This window comes from Corvus hawaiiensis, chromosome 2, assembly GCF_020740725.1.
Source record: "Corvus hawaiiensis isolate bCorHaw1 chromosome 2, bCorHaw1.pri.cur, whole genome shotgun sequence".
NCBI classification, from domain to species: Eukaryota; Metazoa; Chordata; class Aves; order Passeriformes; family Corvidae; genus Corvus; species Corvus hawaiiensis.
The window spans coordinates 24872444-24895306 of NC_063214.1; the positions used below are offsets into that span (position 1 = coordinate 24872444).

Consider the following 22863-nt stretch of genomic DNA (forward strand, 5'->3'; position numbering starts at 1 on the left):
ATGAAACATCCACGCTGGAAATGTAGGAGATTCCAAGAGGCATTCAATGAAGCTCTGGTAAGGAGAAACAATGTGCAGTGGGATTTCAAATGGTCCTCTCAAAAGGAGAGCTCAAATTGGTTTTTTTTCTTGAATCCAATAAATCAAAATGATAAGCAAACAACATTCCCAACTAGGCACAAGACAAACTGAAAGATGACAAAGAGGAGAAGTTTCTGTTTATTTATTCCTCTTTAAAATGACTTAAAAGAAAATTTAAAACACTATTTAAAAAAGAAGGGGATTCAAAATATCGAGAAGCTGAAAACCAAACCACAAAGGAGGCATTACAAGGTTAGCAGAATGTAGAAAGCATAGTTAGTATAAAACAGATTTACAGTCTCAGTGAACGGCAAATTTGTACCGCCCATGTAAGTGGAACAGCACATAATGCTGCCCCTACTCTCTGGAACACAGAACTCTTTGATAATTTGGTTTTATTGTAGTACTATGTAGGAAAACACAACAATTTTAAAAAAGCAACATTTTCAATTGAAAGAGAAAAACATTAAAAACATTATATTGCTCTATAGGCACTGAAAAATGTCTTTCTGTGGTAGAAGAGTGTGCCAAGCAGAATTCAAAATTGTGTAATTCCTCTTAAAATCATACAGCCCTGGTGAGATTGCAAATAAAACTTAGTTATGCTACTTCTCTGGCACTGCCTGACAGCAGCTCTGCCCACTATGAACTGTCTGCAACACTGGAGTTTGGACAGGGCTAGGCAGAAGCAACAGGCAGCAATATCGGAAAATGAAGGTATCTCCTGGCAAGTCAGAGCTCCGGCAACTCAGATCCATGGAGGGCATTTGTTACACTGACAAAAAGTGATTGACTCTGTGTGCTGTCCAAGGCTTCCACTCCGCCTGTTTCAAGTTACACCTGACCTTGAGGTGCTGAGTCCCAGCAGTGAGTGAACGGGAGCAAGAGAAGATTGCTGCCTACAGGCCTGCTTAGAAAGAGCCACTCTGGTGGCCAGTGGCTTCTGGCAGAGGTCAGGTACAAGCCCTGTCCAAGCTTGCCATCAGCAGACAAGTGCTTCCCTCTCCTCTCCCCCCGCTGAGCACAGGCAGCTGTATGTTACGTACACCCTCCTCTGCAGAGCACTCTGCTCAGAGTATGGAGCCCTTATGTCCTCTGAGGGCAGGTATGAGAACTTCACTGGGATCTGCAACAAAAATCAACTTAAAGCCATCAGGGGAAGGAGCTGCTAGGGCCTTGGAGAAGGTTAAAGCAGTGCCCATGTAGGGCACCCTGAAGCAGATTTTCACCTTGCAAGCATCCTCAGTTCTGAGACTTGTCCTCCCCTATGTGTTCTGGCTCATGCAGCTCTGCTGCACCCCTGTTCTGGTGAGCAGGATGCTTGAGTTCAGCAGTGCTGAGCCGCAGTGACCCTGCCTGTGCACAGGGGAGGGAAGATGCGCTTCAGTCTTCTGTTCTGCTAGGGAGTTACTGCCTTGAAAAGTCACCTTTTAAAAAATGCAATGGCAGGGACCAGTTAATCAAACATGTCCTCAAACATGCGTTGCCCCATGGCTATGTAAACCTCTTTTTCCTCCGGTGTCATCTGGGCCACCAGCTCAGGGCGCTGGCTCACTTGGCTGTAAGAATGTGGACGCCCAGCCACTGTGACAGTGGGGTCTTCTGCCACCACCTCGAACTCTTCATCCTCCTCCTCCTCCTCCAGCCCATACGCTGTGGTGGCCGTGGCGGCGGGGCGGGGAGGGGACTCCTCCTCCGACTCGCTCGTCTCGCTCTCGGAGTCACTCGCATTGCCGCCAGAGAGAGGAGCGGCACCGCCGACCGTGACAGTGGAAGCGGAAGGTGTCTTCTTCTCGTGGATGAGCAGGGCACGCATCACCTCCTCATTGTCATCCAGGGCTGCCCGGCCCTCCTCACGCTCCTGGAACATATCCAGATCCCGGCTCCCTGCAAAGGGACATGAGGGAATGAGCATTTCCTCAAAGAGATGTGTGTGATGGCCCTGAAAGAGTTTTCTTAACCTTTATTAATTACTGCCACTGAGCTCAGTTGGCCAAGTCACACCCTTTCTCCAACTCCTCCTCACCCTTAAAACAGTTATTTCTTATAATGGCAGAGCAAGTACTGACATTTCCTAGGAGCAAGGGACGCCTAGAGTCACTGTGGCTCCCAGCTGGAAGCCTTGACCAGGAGCACACTGCAAGTGAAGACAACAAATGCACGATGGGCAGGCACCTGGAAAAGACTTCCCCAAGGAGGTGTCCAACTCAGGCATTACAGTGGAGAAGAAAGCAAAGCAGTCCTTAAAATACAGACCCAAGCCTAGGCCCTATCATGCTGAGCTCCCTGCCTGTAAGGATTAACACGGAGAAGAAATGGACCCAGGCAGACAAGGAATATGTGGAAACCATGTGTTATAAAACAACATTTAGAGCAGCCATGCCTGCTCAGCTCAGAGGTGCACCTACCAGGTGGGAAGGGGAAAAGCTCCTTACAGGAAGATGGTGGTGGCATGGAGCAGATGCAGCTGACAGCCTGCAACCAAGCTGTGCAGCACAGCACTAAACCACTGCCTGCTCTCCAAGCTGAAACACAGCCCAGACAGTCCCTGTGGCTCCCTACCTGCACCTCTTATTTGAAGGGGACTGCAGTGTCCCAGCTGACACACCTGGCCTGTGCTCCTCTTTCAGTAAACTTGGCTGTACAATAACTGGCAGGGTTCCATATGGCTCTGGTAGGCAGGATGTCTGAGTTCATGGCTTCAAAAGGTAAAATTCTGCTCAAAAAGTAGAATTCCACAGGAAACCTCTCCTAATCCTACATTTGATGAGAGGGCTGCGAGTCCACCTAGCACCAAAAGAACTACAGACAATATGGAAAAAAAAACAAACAAAAAAAACCCAGAACAAGACATGAAATACGGAGAACCTTACATAAAAACAAGGCCTAAGAAGCAGGACAGGCTCCCTGTGGCAAACTTTCTGTCTTACACCAAAAGATGCTGCCTATGAACAATAGCTGGAGCTGAGGTGTTGGCATTCTGCCTTCACACAGGCAGCCACTTGCCCATTCCTCCAAGACATGGAATCTCATGGTTTTGTCACCACATTCAGGCAGGCGGCTCCCAAGTCTTTCCCCCCCCAGTCAGAAATGTGCTGGTTACGTTTTAAAACTTGAGATGTAAAACGACTGTGAAGGAAGTAAATTCTGCATTTAGCACTGAAACCCAGGGCAGTTTGTGGTCATTCCTTTCCTGTGGTAAAATAAAGGCCAAAAGAACCACACCTAATTTCACCGGACTTCTGTTTTCATTGTAAATGAAGTCGTAGTGATGGGCGATGGCTACAACTACTAATATTAGAACACTGCCAAATTCTTGAAAGAAAGAAAGAATAAAGGCATCATGTTGGCAGTCGTGTGCTCAGCTCACTGCTTGTGACTGTGGAGCATAAGAGGCTGTGGGAGAGCACCTCTGTGAAATAATATCATAGCTCATCACACTGAGAGCTGTGAAACCACAACAGCCAGAGGTAGCTCCACAAATGCTGACTTTGTGGCTCAGGAGTGGGGCTGTCTCTTGCTTGCAAGAACTGTTGCTGCCAGATCCAAGCAGTGAATCTTTTCTGTCAACGGCCCCAAGTTCCTGTCCTTCCTGTTTATGTGTTGCAGCAGCAATTTCAGGCTATTTCCACAAGCTCCCTCTATGATCTCCAGTAGCTGAGGAGGTTAAGCAGTGATGCCATCATCCTGTAAGGAGACATACTCCCCCCTCCATGTCCCTCAGTGACACCTTGAGAAACATTATGCTGTGTACACCAAAAGTTGTCTCAAGGAGTTGACTTAAAACTAGAGGGGAATTGAATGTCTAGCAGAAAAATGGGGTGAGAACTCACCATGGCTGGTGAGTAACAACATCTGCTACAGACTGCAGGAGCAGATTGTTCAATCATCTCACTTTGCTTAATCTATTTGAAAAATGTTTTAGGATCCATAATACACTTGAAAGGCATTACATGTGAACAATTCTTTAGGTATCTTCTGACCATTACATCACATCCATTTTCTTCACTTCTGCTATACCTAAATACTCCACTCCTCTTCTGAGCACAGCACAAGTTCCAGGGTCATATGCTCACACACATGGCTCCCTTTTGCCATCTTTTCTTCCTAGGGCATCAACAATTTCAGTCCATAATCTTCAAATGACTCTAAAGATTCTATCTATTGACTCACTCTTGCAAAAACCATAAAAGGTCTCCATTTCCAATTTTGGCATGGAAGCTTAAACAGCACACATACCAAAGCAGAATATTTCTACTAATGGTTATAACATCTTGACCACGGTCTGTGGACAACCTGACCCCAAGATGAATGAAAATAAAAGCAGAGATAATGAGAAACAAACAGAAGGGAATAAAAGCTCACCTGCCATGGTGACAGACCTTCCTACTGTACTTCCAGCTCTATTTCTGAGTATTCTTCATATATAACAAGTTTTGAGAAACAATTGGCAAGAAGGCTGGGAGCAGGTAAACACTGCTGATAGATTTAGTAGACTTCAGAGTCACTGAACATTAGAAAATGTTATTTTTCAGCAGTGACCTATTAGGGAGACAGCTTTCTAGATGAAACTGAAAAACCTTCATCCAGGAGCAATAAGCTCTCAAGGTGGAAGACATAACAGTTAATTAACATTTTAGAAGCCCCCACAAAATTTCATGGACAGCTCAGCTTTACTGACCTAGATGTCAATCCTGGATCTAAGGAATTTTTACATCTGCCTACACACAGGTGCTTTGCGCAGCAGAGTGGAGCAGACAAGCTCCAGTATTGGAAGCAGCAGCTGTACACACACAGGAGAACATGTTTTTGACAGCACTGTAAAGGCCTTGCAGGACTTCTGCTCTGTGAATTTCTTACCATCTTTGATTTCATCAGGGTCATAAGCCCCCTGCACCGTGCTCTCACGCAGCCAAATGGGTCTCTCTCTGGCTGGCTTTCCTTCACTTGCAGACCGGTTAAGATCCTCCTGGTCCTCCATGCTGATGACGACATTCTGGGTATACAAGTCCTCATATGATGGTCCTTTTGTAGTCCATGCTTCCCGATGGTGTCCACCTGCAAGGCCAGCTGCTGCCCCTGAACCAGCACCCGCTGCACGCTCCTTGCTACATGAAAGTCAAAGAGAGAAAAACAGAGCTCTCAGAACAAGCCCCTCCTTGGACAGAAACACTTAAATTATGATTAGTTATCTCCCATGACCTGCACTGAGAACTTTCATTCTCAGTTCTAACATGTGCTGCCAGGAATTTTCCTGCCGCCTTTGCTGGTTTGGGAAACCTGTGGTTCTCTAGTGGGAAACCCTACAAAAGGCTACAGCAACATCCATCACAGACACTGAAAAGAAGAGGCAGCACTAGAGATGCAGATGCACTTATGTAAAAACAAGCATAAAATCCCAGAATTCCCTGAAACAAAAGCCACAGCAGCAAAACACAGTCAAACAGTAGTCTGGTATTTGGAAAAGCCTTTTTGGCCTTCACACAGCAACCATATAGTGCATAAAAAAGAACTCAAGTTTAACCAAGGTAGACAGTAGGCCCAGGGACCCAGCACGTTCAGAGCTGTGAACTGTTACTAATCAGAGGACTCCTGAAGGAGTTAACTCACCATGAAAAACACAATTCAAACCCTTGCTTGAATTATGAGTGACAATGCACATGAAAAGTTGCCTCTCCTGTGTTACAACAGGAGATCTGTACTTTCCACAGACACAGCCTAGAGAGGACTGGGGTTTCCAGGCAGAGAAGAAAGAAGAGAGAGCACCTTCAAACCAGAGAACCAGGGCTGGGAAAAAGGTTTTGTGTGCTGATGGAGCACAGGAGGAGACAGAAGAACTGTCTTTACTATGGAAAAGCTGGAGAAATAAAGGTGCTGACCTATGTGAAGGGTATGGCAGTCAAAGCCTAGCCCTCCTTTGCTCCCTGCACATTTTCCTCCAGGGCCCCTTCTAGCTCAGGAGACTCATGGAGAAAAACATTCCTGCTTGGATCTGATTGAAAGAGGATATCAGGTGAAATATTTTCTGCCCACTGATGATGGCAATGAGCCTAAAATACGCCCTGGCCTGTGCTGCTACATATGCATAGATCAGGGAAAGTGGTTGAATGGAAACTCACTGCTCTCTGGGTGGGGAAAGCCAAACATGACTGTTCCTCTACTTCAGAATATTTTATCTTTTCAAAGAAACAAATCCACTGCAGACTGCACCCACCCTCAGCCATATAATTTCAGTCATCTAATTGCCACGGGTAACTACAGCTTTTCAGGAGGAACAGCCCTGCTTTTCCTCCTCCTCTTGGCCAGAGTAAATCCATCAGGGATACTCCATGATGCCAGCTGAGCTGACAGTTGTCATCAGTGAGCATGGTTCAGTTGCTGCTGTCTACCCAATGACCTCTTCTCCAACCAAGAAGCTTAAAATAAAGTTGCACTTGGAGAAGACCTGACTAATATGCAATTTTTTTTAGTTCAGCAAGGACATTACCTTGATGAGCTAATTCTGCTGGATTTCTAGGGGTAAACAGTGATGGGAAATTACGCAGGTAGGTGAACACTGCTCTTCCCCAGATAAAAAATATTGGTGTGTAGAGCCACAGTGTTGATCAAGGCTACTCACAGCCTCTCAATAGTGAATTTTCTGGGATCTGTTAGCAAAATAATTCACAGCATCTGTGTTAGCATGTCTTGTGTCCTTAGCAATCCTCCAGCCAGCTCTGCTAGGAGAGCTTCACAGCAGCCTTGAATTTTGGGGCAGAAGGCTCATGCGCATGTATTGCTTATGTAACCTAAGGAACCACACAGAGACCTTCTTCCCAGCGTGTTATTTCAAGTGTTGGTACCTTTCAGCTCTCCAAGACAGGCGTGTGTTCTGTCAAAAGCACCACTCTGCTTCCCACACAATAGAGATCTCTAACTAGCGTTTCCCTGACGATTTTATGTAATCCACTTTCCTCACAGGATGCACAATGCAGCTCTCCCCCAGGCTCTCCCTCCCCATGACTACAGCGTGACACTAAACACTCAGTAGTGCCAGGAACTACCTAATAATACTTTTGCACAGAGGCCCCTCTAAGTGTGCCTGAAATTGACTTTTTTCCTACACCGAACCACTTAGCAGCAAAACACTTATTCCATGACGTCAGGAACGTTTCAAAAATGAAAGTAACATTTCTAAGAGACACCTACAGTTCTAATTACTTCACGTGATCTACTGCAATGTCCCACACTGAGCTGGAACCATCTAGACACTTTCTGTCTAATTTTGGACCCCAATAAGCTTTGCAAATGTGCCTCAATTTATATCTTTTTATCTTCAGTGACGCTGTTGGTAGGTGTGAGCACCACCTGAAGACTACCTGAGCAGGAGAACACTTCTTTCTGCAAGAAGAGAACTTCCTGTTCACCAACCTGTTCCAAAGTACAGAATTAGACACCATGGACCAGGCACCAGCAAAAGGCCAGGTGTGTCAGTTGCCTTACAGGCAGCACAGAGCAGATGAAGGAATCTCTTTAGTCTCTCTTTGTCTTTGAGATCCATGAACTACTTTTTCCCCACCTTGCTCTACACTTCGCATGGCCACCGTTGCAGGCAGGAACCATGGCAGCTCAGTGGCCCAGATGTGGCTACATTTAGTCTGTTACCCATTGGTTGTTTTATTCACCCTGATGGAAATCCCTTAATGAGTGGTTTAGCTGCCTTTAAAGGCAATATAAATAGTCCTTGACATAGCTGAGGTATGACCCACAGAAACCACACTGTGCAGTGGACAAACAACTTGAAATTTTCATCTCAGTCCTGCCCAGACTATTAAGAAAGGTCTTGGATAATGGGGATAACTCTTTTATTTTTTTGCCACATTTGAGAATAAAACACATTTTCACTTGCTCTTAAGAGCTTCAACTTCAGAACAGACAACCCATGGTTCTTGACAGCATGACCACAGAAAATTAATTCTGTGAAGATTTTTTGTTAATTGAAATCATGCTATTTTGACACAAGGAAATGGAGGGGTTATTAAAATCCATAATTTTTCAAAAACCACACAGAAGGGCTTAAGTAAAGCAGGTTTATTTTGAAACCTGTGGGGCTAATTCATGCTCTCCCACGATTAAGAATTAACAGCCTCTTAGGAAAATATAAATGAAGATCTACCCAGTTTCCCAGGGCAGGTGAATGAGAGTCATGCAATGTCAGTGGGGCCACTTAGAGCTGTAACATGGAGTTGCCTGAGTTACTGCAAAGAGAAGATGCAGGCATTTTGTGACCTTTTCGGTTTGTTTCAGAATCACCAAATGTCAGTTTTGCCAACGATTTCAGACATTCAAGACTCCATAAAAACAGAGGGAATAAATAACCCAGGGTTTGGCACTTTAAAAAAATCTCACAGCAGTGCTTTCATGGAATTAACTGCTTTGAATTAATAAGAGTTAATAAATAATTAAATCATTGTATGTGATGAAACAAGTTGTGTTCAAGTAAGCATTTAAAAAGCTGCCTATTTATTTTGTCATTCCTTGCACAGAGTAATTAATCATTTACAATATTTTTTAAGTATTTAAGAGTCAAGCAAGTGGGTGCTGCTATTTAATCATGGGACTGCATCAGGCCTCTGCTGCGATAATTTCCTGTACACAAAAGGGGAAGACTGAAAAATTACTCTCTTTTTGGTAGGGTTATCCCAGTTCTACTATTTAAACTACAGAAAAGGGGTTTTAAAGCAAAGTCTAATGATTCAGTTTGGGTATAAAGGCTTCAAAGAATTCTCCATATCACCAAAGACACGTTGTGCGACCTTGGAAAAATCTTTTCTGCTCTTTGTACTGTTTCTGTTTTTCTATCAGAATGATGAGGAAAAATAGCTACCTTCTTGGCTAGAAAAAGACTATGAAGAGACAAAGAATTTTTATTATATTAATTAGAAGCTGTCTAGCATGAATATATGAGGAACATTCTCTCTCAAGGTTAGCCTGAGAGAAAAAAAAAGAGCATCCTGCTTGCTCTCCTATTAACTAAAGCCAAGCACCCCAAGGCACTGTGGGAATGGTTCTCCTCATGGTACAGTTCTTTTCCCCTGTGTGTTTAATTAATTTTTTTTAAATACAGAGAAGTGCATCACATTTCACCACAGCTGACAAAACTGACAGCTCCCCACATCTTTTTGCATTATTTAAACGTCATCTGTTTTTGTAAAGCTAGGAATGTTCTGAAAGAAAGTGTCATTTCCCATGGGTAAGAACATTTTAAGGAGTTTTTGATTCCAACATGGTCTTCTCCTGAAAAAAGAGGTGTGTAACAAGTTGGAGAAAATCAGAAGAAAAAAATCTGGTTATCACAAGTAATGTCTTCAAACTAGAATGTTGTAATATGAGGATTTGAAATACAAGGTGCAGACTACAGCCAGCTCTGTTTCAAGAGCTAGGTAGAAGTAAAAGGAACAGATGAAAGATAAGTATTTGAGAGACAGAAGACAGCATAGACAGCCTAGATGGCACCTGCAGAGCTTTGTCAAGCAGCTGCAGTTTGCATTTTTTAAATACTAGGGTGAGGGCTTGGTGTGCATACCAGCTGCAGCATGGCAAGCAGCAGGCAATTGAAGCATCCCACCTCACAGAAAAATACATGCAGGAGGCTGACCAGAAGAACAGTCATTTGCTTTGTTTAGTAAAAAATGGTTACAGCCCTCTGTCTCCTTGTAAACCGCACATCCCTGAGGGACTCTGTCAGTTGTTTGCATAGCTGGTGCTGTACAAGTAAGTCCTCAACGCAGCCAGAGGCTGCAAGGTTTGGGAATGCCCCACAGAACAAAGGAACACACTACAAGGAAGCAGTGCAGTGAGAAAAGACCAGGCGCACTCCCACCTCTGCTTCAGGGCAGGAATCTCTGTGGGTTCTGGCTCCAGGATTTCATAGGCTAGGTTAACATCTTCTGTCTCACGAAGCAGGGCATAAATGGGCTCAATCTGCTCATTAAATCTTGCAACGAGTGTCCTTGCATCCTTTTTGGGCATTGCCGACTCATCTTCCTCCACTTCAGTCTCACAGAAGGTACAGCGGAAAGTTCCTAAAACGAGAGAAGTTGCTAAGCGTTGGAAGGAAAGCAGCAGGCCCAGCTCCTCATGCAGCCTTCCCAACAGCAGTGCCTTAGCTGGATGCTAAGGAGTTTTTCTGCCCCAAAAATCCCTTCCCACACATGGTGTACCGGTTATTATTCAAGCAGACAACAAAGCTAGCATTTTGATAGCATCCAGTGATACCCAGCTGGGTACAGTTTCTCACTCTGAAAAGCCCAGATGGGCTGCAATACCTCTACTGAGACATGTCCCTAATCTCCCTCCCTCCTTCTTGCTGCACATTTTAAATGTCAGCTATGACTGGGCTGTGATAAAAAGCTACACAGTATCCTCTAAGGAGTTCAAATATCATCTGTTTCAGGTGCTTGCACTGGTATCTCCCAGGCCATACCAACAGGCTCATTTCACAATAAAACAGTGTAGTTTTACACTGCACCAACCAGCCTGCAGTAACTGCTAATATAACCATTGTCACTTTGCAGCTACTGCAAAAAAGAGATGGCTTCTCCTTCTGTTTCAGGGCCAAACCAGGCAAAAAACCAGAGCAGCCAATGCAAAAACCTATCCCACCCAACTCCCATATTACCTTCTTAAAATTAAGAATGGTAAGATAAGAATCATGTGAATAGCAGTTAAAAATAAGTTTGTTTTGCAGACCTTGTCAGGATCCATAAAAACAGGCCAGACTGAAATGGCTGCATGGCAAAGCAGCTACAAAAAACCCACTGAACTCCTGCACAGCAGCTTTTGGGTTTCATCGCTCCATCTGTGAGCTCGACCCTTGGGGCGGTACATGCACAGTGGGACCTTTCCATATAGTCTGCTAAGAGGGGAGCAGCACACTGTAATGACTTAGTCTTGCAAGTGCTGGACTGAGAACATATCCCTGCTACCTCAGAACATGACATCCAGAGTGATGCTCACAGGCTTCTTGATTTCTCTTGTCCCTGGTTGATATTTTTTATTTATCCATTCTGTGACACCCATCCACATCTAGCCCCACCTCTCCATACCCCAATGAAGAAATGAAAAGATCTTTTTACCAAGAGGGAGCCTGAGGATAGGTCCTGTCAGGGAAATTATAATCTTACGTATAAAAACCAGAATTAGAATCAGTATGGAAGCCTGCTACGTCACCAGTGCTATGTCCAAACACAGTCAAAAGAACAGGGTTTGCCCAGGGCACTTGGGCATGATGTAATGAGACAGGCTGGCAAGCCAAGGCTTCTGGTATCTTGGTTTGCTGCTTACATAGATTTGCTAGTGTTGTCACTTCATTTTTTAGCACACCTCCTTCCCTGCCTGTAATAGAGTGATAAAAACAGACCCAACTTCTTCAGCGCTGGTTGTGAGGGCTAGACAATGCTCACACTCTTCTCAGCAAACACAAAAAGCACTGTTTATGACAGGAGGGAGATCTGTTGCCTCTCACCACAGTCTGTAGAGATGCAGTTTTGTACCCTGGCACCATCTGAAGTAGCTTTTGCTCACTGCTCCTCAGAAGGGAATGCATGTTGTGTATGTGGCCTGGAATATGGACACATTTCCTGCAATAAATCCTCTCTTTAGAAAGTTTCTCTTATTGACATGCAAAAGCCAGAGCAGCCAACAACAGCACTACGCAAAGTAAAAGATAAGCGGATAAAGTGCTCTTCCCTCCTATCCAAGCATGAAACACTCTGCTTATTTTTTTCCAGGCTGTCAAAACTGTCCCTACTGATTCAAAACTGTCCATTATATAAGCTGTCAGCCCGGCAAAAGCCAAACTCAACATTTGGTCTCCTTATCCCACATCTGAGGCTATTGGTGTGACAGAAGCTGAATCAATTTCAAAGAATTAGCACATCTCAGTTCCCATAATCGACTAAGGGAACAAACACAGGTTAATGAAGAACATTCCCCTCTTTTTACATGCCCCCTGAAAGTCCTGTTACACGCTCCTGAGACAACTCAGACTTTTCACACTTCCATCTGTGAACCCCATGAGTATCTGCAAAAGATTAAGATCATAGGGAGAATGGTTCCAATTCAGAGTACCAAAAAACCAGAAAGTAAATACAGCTCTAATGAAACAGAACTCCTAAAGCTATCACGGATTTGCTGCAACTTCCACCCCTCAGGGTTCTTAATAAGCAAAAAAAAGTTAAGAGATGAATTATGTAAAGAATCTGGGAATGAGTAAAACGACAAGCTTCCTCCATTAATATGCTGATTTTTTTCAAGGTGATGCAGCATTTCACAAGAGGCATATGTGATTACAGAACTGGGAAGCTGCTTTGCCATGGCAGATGGCATTTACAAGTTGCAAACCTCTTGCGTTAGACTTTTAAGAGGTCAGAAAATGTCACCAAAGCTTTTATGACATGGCACATCACATCGGCAGTGACACGTTCCTTTCAGATATGAACTGCATGTGACAAACATGAAGTGGAGGCCATCCAAAGGCTGATAATGGCAATGTTTCCACTCCAATAATGTATTTTTTCCTTCAGCCCTTACACAACAGAGTTTTTCAATTCAGACATGCTGCATAAACCAGGACAAACAGATATCCTGCAGCAAACAGACATGAGGCTTTTCTGCATCTTGGAAACGCTAACAGAGAGCACATACATCCCCATCTTTGAACACATGCTCAGGCACTCAACAGACCTCTCTGGCTGCACTTTAAAAACCAGCCATCTGAAAGATATCTCCTCATATGCTCCCAGACTCTGCGGGGCAGATACACTGGTAATCTGGCTCCCCAAGGCTTCCTAAGATTAAAGCAGCTCAAGCTCTGAAGTATGGGGCCAGAATATTTAGAGACAATTCCTAATGACTTGATTTCACTTGAGACAAGGAAAAGGTCAACCACCCATACACATTGAAGGCAGGATGTCCAAGTGCGCATGCTGTATCTGCTACAGTTAACACATTTAGCAGGCTATAGACTCCTGAGTCTGAGCCCAGGCCCTACTTACATCCTTGCCCAACAAGGTGTCTTCCTTCCACTCTGGGAAGCTGCCCAAGACTCTCGCTACTCTCTTAAAAAACTATTTAATTTTCAACTTCAACTTATTCCCATTCATTTCAAGCCTAATGATTATTTTGCCAAGAACTGTACCTCATCTCATCCAGTTTCCATCTTGTTGTGAATCCTGCAGATGTATTTACAAACTGCTGTCCTACTCATCCCCCCACCTTCATTTTGCAAGGCCGTATCTTCTTCTTTACCTTTTAAAACTGGCCATCCATTCCTCTGACCTTGCTAACAGCTTCACTGGCCCTTTCTCCAGTTTGCTCTCATCTTGTGCTGTGAAGATGGAAGCACAGACAAGTGTCCAGATGAGTTCTCCCAAAAGCTCAAATGCATCAGTGCTCCTCTGATAGCCATTGAGACCTTTTAAGATCACATTGTAACAGACCATGAAAGTGCTGCCTCAATTATCACAAGACCTAGCAATGCTCCCAGGTCTTTCTTTTCCTTTGTATCTTTCCTTCTCCTTTGTAGTTTCCAGTTGATGAACTCCATGTTTATAGCAGACATTTGCATTAGATTGTAGGTGCATGACACTGTACTTTATACTATAATCTTTCAGCTCCTTTATATTCCTCCAGCCTTCACCCTCATCCAATTCTTTATTCTTGATTGCATCACAAAACATTAAGCTAATTTATTTTCAAAATCTCCCACAACCTTCTTTTAGAAATAGCATTATTACCATTACATGGTGAGTGAGCTAAGACACAGATGGCACAGTTTCAGAAGTATCTGCTGATTTGAGCAGTACTTGATTTGAGATGCTTTTCTGAAACTTCTGTTTCAAAACAGAATGTGCAGTATTCTTACCAGTCTCCTTCCAGGCTCTAGGATTGGGCATCTCCAGTGAGTTAGGTACAACACCTAACGACAGCCTCTGAGAAGTTCAGCTTAAAATGACTGGTTCAACATCACGCAAATCAGCTGGCCGGAAGGATCAGATCATGTTCCTGTGGCTGCTACAGCCATTTTCTTCAAGTAATTCCCTGACTCTCACACTGCATTTTTCCTTTTTCTGCAGCAAGCCAGACAAAAAAAATGCATCCTATAAGCATAACTCCTCTCTCTGATTGAGCAAAGCACATTTTGGCAGAGGGGGGGATTATGTCACAGAGAAAAAGTTACAGGATGCACAAGCAGCTTTATTTCAGTACTCCTTAACCCTGAGTGCTTCCCCTGACGTTAAAATGAGAGTATAAAGGCCCCGAGGAAAGGATGGGAGTTTCCTAGGTTCCTCCCAACAGGAAGGCAGACAAATGCCTCCCACCATGGGATGCTGTGCCAGCAGCCATATGGTTCACCAGGCCTGGAGCCCTCAGTTCCACACAGGCCTCTGCCACTTGACTCGACAAAGGCAAGAGGACAACCTGCTAGTGCTGCAGGGGAGCAGGATGCCGTGCCAGCCTGCTTCCTGTAACGAAGGGAGGATGAGAAGCAAACACCTTGGGTGCTCCTCTAGCTTCTTGGAAGAGAGGTGCTTTGTGGGAATCCGCTATTCTACCTGCTAGCTCCACACCTGAAGTTTCTTATCCAGCTCTTCCCATCTACTCCCATCCCAGGTCTGGGCTTTTCCTTCTCTGATGGTCCTATTCTCCTTGCTAGCAAGTCTTGGTTTATGTGTCCTGCTTTTCCAGCCTGGGCTTCTCTCATTTCTCAGACTTCTCTGTCCATTCCTCTTTTCCTGGACTTCTTTTTCCAATTTCAGCCTCTCCTCAATCCTGTGCCTCCCTGCCCCATGCTCTTAGATCAATTAATTCTGCCTCTTGATTTGAGCCCTGGTCATCAAACTAATTTCCTGTTTCAAGCCAGAGATGGAAGATCTTTTCACAGCACAACCTGTCATCCAGAACAACATTACACAGGCAAAAGAATATACATTTCTCCGGTCTCCCCTTCCATTTTCTCATCAGCCCATTCTTCAATACAGCCAAACTGTTTTAAGTTAAATTTTCCTAAGCAATTTAAACGTAGTCAGGTGCATAGAATGGGAAAAACTCAACATATAGTAAGTGTTTGACAAAGTTTTGAACAGAACAAAAATCACAGAACAATTCCTATGCCTGCCGTCCACAAACAAGCCAACCTCATGTAATGAAAATACTTAGCAACCTAAGTAAGAGACAGTGCTGTCAGTACAAATTATAATTAAGCTCCTTTATCATTGATTTTTTAAGATTTAGGGGACTGTTTACAGCAGCACCTAAAGGCATATCTCTGCTGAATCATTAAAGACACAAATAGTAGGTCAAGTGGCTACAACAGACCTGGATCATTAGTTACCATAACATGCTCTACATTAGGATATAAGGATACTCAACCTACTAGAAGTGGCAACCTGAGGGGTTAAATTGAAGCAAAGAGAGTTTTAATGACCTTAACAGACTGATCTGGTAACAGAGCTAATTGTTAAAACAGTTGATTGTTAACTGGATTCATCATAATGCAGATTAGACTGTAGCAGCTGTTGTCCTGACTCCCAAACTTAAACAGACTTCTCAGCCCTCATCAAACTGTTCTCACCTTCTCAACGAGAACGCAGTCCAGTGTGTCTAAGTGGGAAACGCACTCCTGCCACACAGAAAGATGAGTCTGCTGTTAAGTTCATCAGTTAGCCTTCCCTGGCCCCATCCCTCTTTTCTCACTATGGGTACTGGAAATCCATAGTCCCTAGCACATTTGTATGTTCCAAAAATGCAGCTGCTTTAGGAAAAAACAAGAGAAATCCACCAATAAAATCTGTCTCCTGAACACCACAGCAATACACCATTCTCTCTTGCAAGTAATTCAGTGATTCAACACATGCAATGAAAGAGCCAGTTACAGAGCACAGTGTGTCACATAAAATGTAATGCCACATCTTTCTGAGACAGGTTTCATGGTCCACTGGATCTTAAGCTCCTGGAGCCACTCCAAAGCCCAGGGCTGAGTGCAGTACTCTCTCTTGAAATGTGACACAGAAAGTTAAAGTTTTTGTATTAGTCCTGTTTGGGATAGCCCAGAACAGACCCTGTTGTCAGAACATGAAAACAAACACTGGACCATGTGTAGAAAATGTCAGCATTTTGGAAAGATTTGCTGACCTGCTTCTGTAATAAAACATCCAGTTTTGCCATCGAAATCCAAAATGCATCAGGCTTCACCCGATTTGCTTTATAATTTCTAACTATAGAGAAGATAAGGGATATTGCAATTGAAATGAGTAGCCTCGGTCAGAAATGGTGACAGAGCAAATCCAGAACACGTGGGTGATAGCTGAAAGCAGAGAACTGAATGGTTCATGGGCCAGTGCTGCCCACAGAAGGTCAGTGCAGTGGCTGCAGTTTGGAGCTGAGCACACAACACCCCTGGAACAGCACTGCACCCAAATTGCCACACTCGCTGCATGATGCCTGAGCAGATGCACACTGCTAAATACAGGTCCTGCCCCCAAAACTGACAGCTCTCCTAGTAACAGGCTAGTGAACTACAGCATCTTCTCTATCCCCCTATTCCTTTTCTGAAGACCTAATACCAGGCACATACAATTACCATTATGGGCAGGAGGGACAGCAAGAACCAATACTATACACCGCTGGACGTATCCTATTGTCAAATCCTAGACTGAAATTTGCTAGAACATATTTTCTATCACAATTCTGCCTCAGATGAGTGAGGAAGCATGTGGAGTGCACATTAGTAAATGTCAAGCATGGCAGTTCAGCTAAAAATGGGGTTAGGAACAAATAATGTAACTAATACTGTTATCTGAAGAAAGATTTTAATCTCTTTATTAATTTTTCCACAATATCTGAATTCTTAAGAAAGTTGTGTAATCTACTGTTTACAAATGGGATCAAGACCCCACAATGAAGTAAAAAAACCCCCTCCTTTTAACTTTATGTGCCCCAAATCTTGATCCAGTTTTTCTCAGGTCTGTATGTATTCTAGTATAAATCCTACTGAGTCAACAGCTATGAGACTAATCCTTCTCAGTATCAGACCACAAGGTTTTAAAATAGGTTTCTGTGAATTAAGAGAATGAACAATGACTGTTCACCTTCCAACAGCTTGTCTTCACTGACCTGCTGTTCAATATGAAATGGGACTGTAGGGTGGACACGGGAGAGTAAAATCCAGGTTCCTGGAACAGCATTCAACTCCCTAGCCTACAGGTACAGGTTTGGGAAGGAGTCATATATTCTCCTGCCCTCCAAATCAGCCTTTGAAAATGGGTGATTGAAGAGCACTTATTCTATGATCTTAGGAAGCAGAAGAAACAGTACTTCACTATACAATTCAACACCAATTCATAATATATACATACCAAGATACAGCTCTGACTTTCGAGTATCTATTTTGAGCCTTAATAATGCTTCTTAAACATTTTAATATTAAACATGTTTAATATAGATTCAGAGTATTGAATTCCCCACCAGGTATTAAACAGAGAGTAAACATTTCATTTGGGATAAATGTCAATCAGTTTCCTTTCAAAGCTTCTATTCTTGTAACATAGATGTATCAGCCACAGCATTTAAGGGCACTCATGCAGTAGCACTATTTCTGATTCAGATGAGGTAATTCTGCCAGAAACATGTTCAGAAGGTTTCAAAACTGCAACTTGCTAACATATGAAAAATGATCAATTTGTTTAAAAAATAAAAACAAGATGGTAACTTAAAGCAACAACAAAAGAGATAAAGGCATACTCTTCAACACACAGCAGGAATAGCAAAAGATGAAAGAAACATATTTTATAATTGCCATTAAACAGTGTCTCACTATAATCAGAAGGAAATTTCACTTAGCCAATGCATATGTTCATGTATTATTTATTCTTCCTGAGAGCAGTGTGTAAACATATAAAAACTGAGGGACTGGCAGTCCTGGAAACAGAAGATCCCTCTGTTAAGCTGCAGAGCGGATTTTGCTCCAGCAGTTACATTATCCTAGGCATAATTTGGAAAAATAGTGGTGCTAGAATGTTATTACAGATGGCTAAGAATAGTGTCCAGCACTCATTCCGGACCCTCTCGGCACAAAATGAACCCTGTTGTTAACAATAGAAGGAGGACTTGCCAAGATAAGACACCCTTGGCAACACCTTCAAATACGTAAGGCCAGCATTTTTCTTCCCTGAAAATCTCACGTGTTTGGGGACAAGGAAACAGAAGGTTTCAGAGGCTTCTTCCAGATCACCCTGCTTCAGGCAATGGCAAATGTTAAATACTTTCCCCATGCCTGAGATCCACTTGTTAAACTACACCAGCACCTCTGATTTTCTGAGAGAGATCTTTTCTTCCATGTTCACTCCCACTACCAAAACCCTTTAGTATCATACAACACATTCCCTGAGGAGTGAGATTCAGAACTCTGGCACTACTATACTACTTACAGTCCAAAAGGGCTTCAAATTCCATTGCTCAGAAATGGCAACAACTTAAATCCTTTACTTTCAAATTCTCCTCAGAGAATTCAGAATCAGAGTTAATGTGTAGCAAGAAAAATCTCCTGCAAAAACCACCAGGGCCACCAACAGAGAACAATACAGATTAATAAAAAAAATGTAAAATGTCATTTTCTCCTCATTATAATAAACTCCAGTTAAAAAGAAGGGTACCCAAGGGAACACACAATAGATGCTGAGACTCTGCATTTCATGCAAATCTGCTCATGTACACACCAGAAATCTATTTAAGAACAAAGAGCAAGAACAAAATCCTTAAACCATGGTCCCAAGACAGTATTTGAAAGGCTAACGGGGCCAGTATCAGAAGCGTGCATTTCCATACCAGTGCTTGGGATGGCAGCAGCTGGAAATATCAAGAGAGAGGAATTAAGGCAGGAGCTCCAAGCCAGCATGTTGTTTCCAGCCTTATTTTCAACAGCATCACATAATGGAATGGGCCAACACCAAGAGGACAAGCTGCTCTTACGTCCACTTTTCACTTTTTGTTTTCCAAGAGGTTTTGGAGGCCCTTCACAACAAACAAAGTAAGTTTCTGTGATGTTTGCTACGTAAGAATAAAGACAGGCTATTATCAGAACAGGTATCACACTACCCTCCTTCCTGAAGGTCTGAAAGAATTTATGGGCAATATTCACCAACTATTTACTGGTGTAAGGTATTATGCTCCTAGCTGTCAGCTTTTGAAGGTGCCTCAGCACTGCAAAAATATACAACAGTATGTGATGAGTGCTGCTTTTCAGCTGACTTTCTGCTGGGAATTCGAGGGATGATGCAAGGTAGCATTTTCTACTCAACTAACTTGGATTCTCAGCCATACATAAGGTAACAGATCCCCTTAAGAAACTTCTGCACATACCCTTTGCCTGGAAGTGCCACCTTTTAAATGCTGCCTTACACAGTATTTTTATCAATCTATTGATCGTTTCAGTATTTCTCACATTTTAGCACATGAAGCCTCACTTCTTACCTGCCATCAAGGAAACAGAAATATCCATGAATTCTTTTTTGTTCCTTCAGACTGTCTTCTGAATAGTCATGCCATCCACTGTTCTCTTTTCTCCTTAATGTTATGCCTTTTAGAAACTCCTTTGTGCAGAAGTTCTTTCTTCTTTACTCTCAAAGGAAATACCTTTCCCTTGCTCCTTGTGAAAACTACAAGCCACATGAAACCAGTTCCAGTACTGCTCCACCTCTCTTGGCTGGGGAAGGATTACAGCCCAGCCAGCTCCCACCTGCAGGACCCTCTGCACATAACCCGGGACTCAGGCCAGAGCTGGCAGAAGAGAGTGAAGAGAAATCCAAAGAAGTGTGACGGAAAAGCTTCTTCCAAAGACAACACTTAGTGCTTAACTGCCCTTCCTCCCTCTGTCCACGCAAAGCCATTAGAGTAATGGGAGCAGCCCTGAAAGCTTGGGCAGTGCTTCCCACAGGCTGGCAGGGAGGACCCCATTTTCTCATTAAATAGAAGGGAGAATAAATGGAAAGAGAGGCTCCTCAGGACTGAGCTGAGCTCCAAACTGCAGGACGGTGCCAGAATTGCCATGGACAGAAATAAGTTGGCAGTTTCTAAGTGAAAGAATTGCACAGATGCCAGGAGGGAACCTGAAACATAAAGGGAAACTAACACAGAGTAGGACTACAAAAATGTTGAAAAAATAAACTAGGAGGGAATAACAGAGCACGAGGTGAAACATGCAGGAGAAATTGTTGAGGCTGCTCAAATGCTGGCCCATGATACTGGGCAGGATCTCTTGTGAAGCCCACACTGAGGTCTGGGTACCTCTCTCCCACACTGCCTCAGGGAAAGAAGGAATAGAGGAGGTGTATTTTTTACATTCCCTGAGAATGACCTTATCTATCCCTTCTCTTTTGACCTGTGCAATGGGAACCACATGGACCTACACAGGTGAGAGGGACTAAAACAACAGCATGGACTGGTGAAACAGTCACAAGTGCCAAGGTTTGTGTTAATAAACAGGATTTCTGCTAACAACCCTTCTAAGACCAAATTCCCAGCACTCTCACCTCTACTACCTGCTTGGAGAGGAGGTGCTGTTTTCAATTACTGCTCTTCTTGGAGGAGAAATATCTCTACAGCTAAGGGCAAATTTTGCCTTCTGTACTGCAGTCTCTCATCACGGGTTTCATGGTAAAACTGAGTAATGCTCACCCATGGAGCCAGGCGCCTCTGCACTGCAGGGTTTGCACAAAACCTCACCTTACCAGCATCCAAGCACTTAAAAAGATTTAAAGAGCAAGCCATCCCATGTGCACACAACTTCCTTTAAACCACCCTCTCACTCCAGCAACATGCATACCAAAAGCAGCAGTTTGGAAGGGCAAGGGCAATGAAATAAACTGTTTCCAGAGATTATTTCACTTAGTAAAAGAAATAAGTAATGAAGAACATTTTAGGTCATGAAATGTTCTTTGTTAGAGAAGATGAGATGTTAGAGATGCCAAATAGTAAGAGCCTGACCTTCCTGCAGCAGCACACAGGAGAATTGATCAGAAACAAAGCCAGTGAGACTAGTTTTCCAGTTCAGTCTGACCTACACACAAGAAATAATCCAGTAAAAAATTTTAATTCTCATCATTTTCTACACCAAGCAAGAGAAAAGGACTTGCTAGTAACAGGAATACTTTAATGGGGTTCCTGATCGACGGGTTACTGCTGTTGCAGATAAGCCCCCAGCAATCTGCCATCTCGATACCCATGGAGCTGTCAGAGACTGATGCAGCTCATGGTAATGCCAGCCAAAGCAACAGAAAGCCTCCCTGCCACCTGCAAATTTTGAGTACAGAGGCACCACCTCTCTTTATGCCATTCTATCTTATTTCTAACACATCAAATTAGACCACCTGAAAAATAAAAGCTTAAGCAGTTTAATTCAGCCTTGCCTTGACTTCCACTTCCTGTTACAGACAGAGCCCTCAGATTGTTACAACCTAAAACGGCACTATGTTCTTAATAGAAAATATAAAAGAAGAACAGATTAAAAATGCGAAGAAATAGCAAATTTCATTCGTATATTTGTGGAGAATGTGTTGTTTAAGATAGACTGTACAGACCCGACAGTCTTAGATAAAAAGTATTTAATCTATCACCTTGCAAAACAAAGCACAAGTTTTCCACAAATTACACCCCAGCAAAACGTATCTTTGGACATCAGCTTGGGTGGACTCTGAAGGAGATGCCATGATAGATAGCCTGGACAACAGAAGCTGAATACACAAAATAAAAAATTTCATTTAACGCATGTTAGTGGCTTAACAAAACAGACTGACACGTTACCCGAGTTGACTAAGTGATAAAAAATTACCCTTATTTTTCATTAAAAAACAATAACCAAAAATATACTGCCTGTTTTATTTCTTAATTTGATCCATCATTGCTAATTTTTAAATCATGCCATTAACCTCTTTAGTGAAAAAGAAGGAAATAACAAAGGTAACATGGATAAACTACCCTTCAGATTGCTAAAGCATCAAAACTGATACTGCCTTTCAGCTCAGTGGGTTGAGTCAGCTTTTGCCTTGTCTGTTTTGTGAGTGTAGAGATTTAACATTTGTGCAGTGTTTTGAGCACAGCAAGTGTCAAATCCTTTCCTCTGACACTGATCACAAATCCGTAACAGGTGCATTCCCGGATAATGTTTCCTACTATCAACATAGATAGTGCTTGTAAAGATACTACAAATCCCTGAAATCTTTTTATTCAGATCATCTGCAATTCTAGTGAAACAAATGCAAGAAGAAGGTGACCAAGTTTTCCCAGTTACTTTTCAGAAGCAAAGCACGCCTGCAGATAGATAAAAGTGTTAGTACATAAAAAAACCCCAATTCCTAAAAACATTCCTCTTTTTCTTATTCGTCTTGTCTCAATCAGAAACTTTTTGGATCTTCAAAACAAGTGCTTTTCCAACAATTTATTTTACAGAGCTGTTTCTCTGCTATTCCTTCCCTTTTCCCAGGGGGAGCAGTGGCTCCACTGATCATGTGCCACAACAGCTCCTGATTAATTCTGATAGACAACCAGCAGTTAGCTGGCACATCATCATCATCACCCTAGGATGAACAATAATCTGCCTCACCATCTGCTCCCAAATTTATTTTTAACCAGTCCCTGCTCCCTCCAGAGCAGAGAGTACGGCAGGAAGGGCAGCCTTCCCCTGGAAGTCCTGTGCTGGGAGGTGGTGTCAGGGGCCAAGGGGGGAACGTCCAGTCACACACCCCT

General features: G+C 43.2%; 1 protein-coding gene across 3 annotated transcripts in view; it reads right to left on the reverse strand.

Moving 5' to 3' along the window:
- Nucleotides 1-208: 208 nt before the first annotated feature.
- Nucleotides 209-22863, reverse strand: part of GTF2E1 (general transcription factor IIE subunit 1) — a 49313-nt gene continuing 26658 nt past the window's right edge. For all 3 annotated transcript variants that reach the window (XM_048295039.1, XM_048295040.1, XM_048295041.1), the window contains exons 3-5: nucleotides 9944-10145; nucleotides 4942-5189; nucleotides 209-1968 (exon numbers count right to left, since the gene is read on the reverse strand). In XM_048295039.1, the coding sequence (XP_048150996.1) occupies nucleotides 1538-1968; nucleotides 4942-5189; nucleotides 9944-10145 (881 nt within the window). In that variant the 3' untranslated portion in view covers nucleotides 209-1537. The remainder of the gene's footprint in view (nucleotides 1969-4941; nucleotides 5190-9943; nucleotides 10146-22863) is intronic.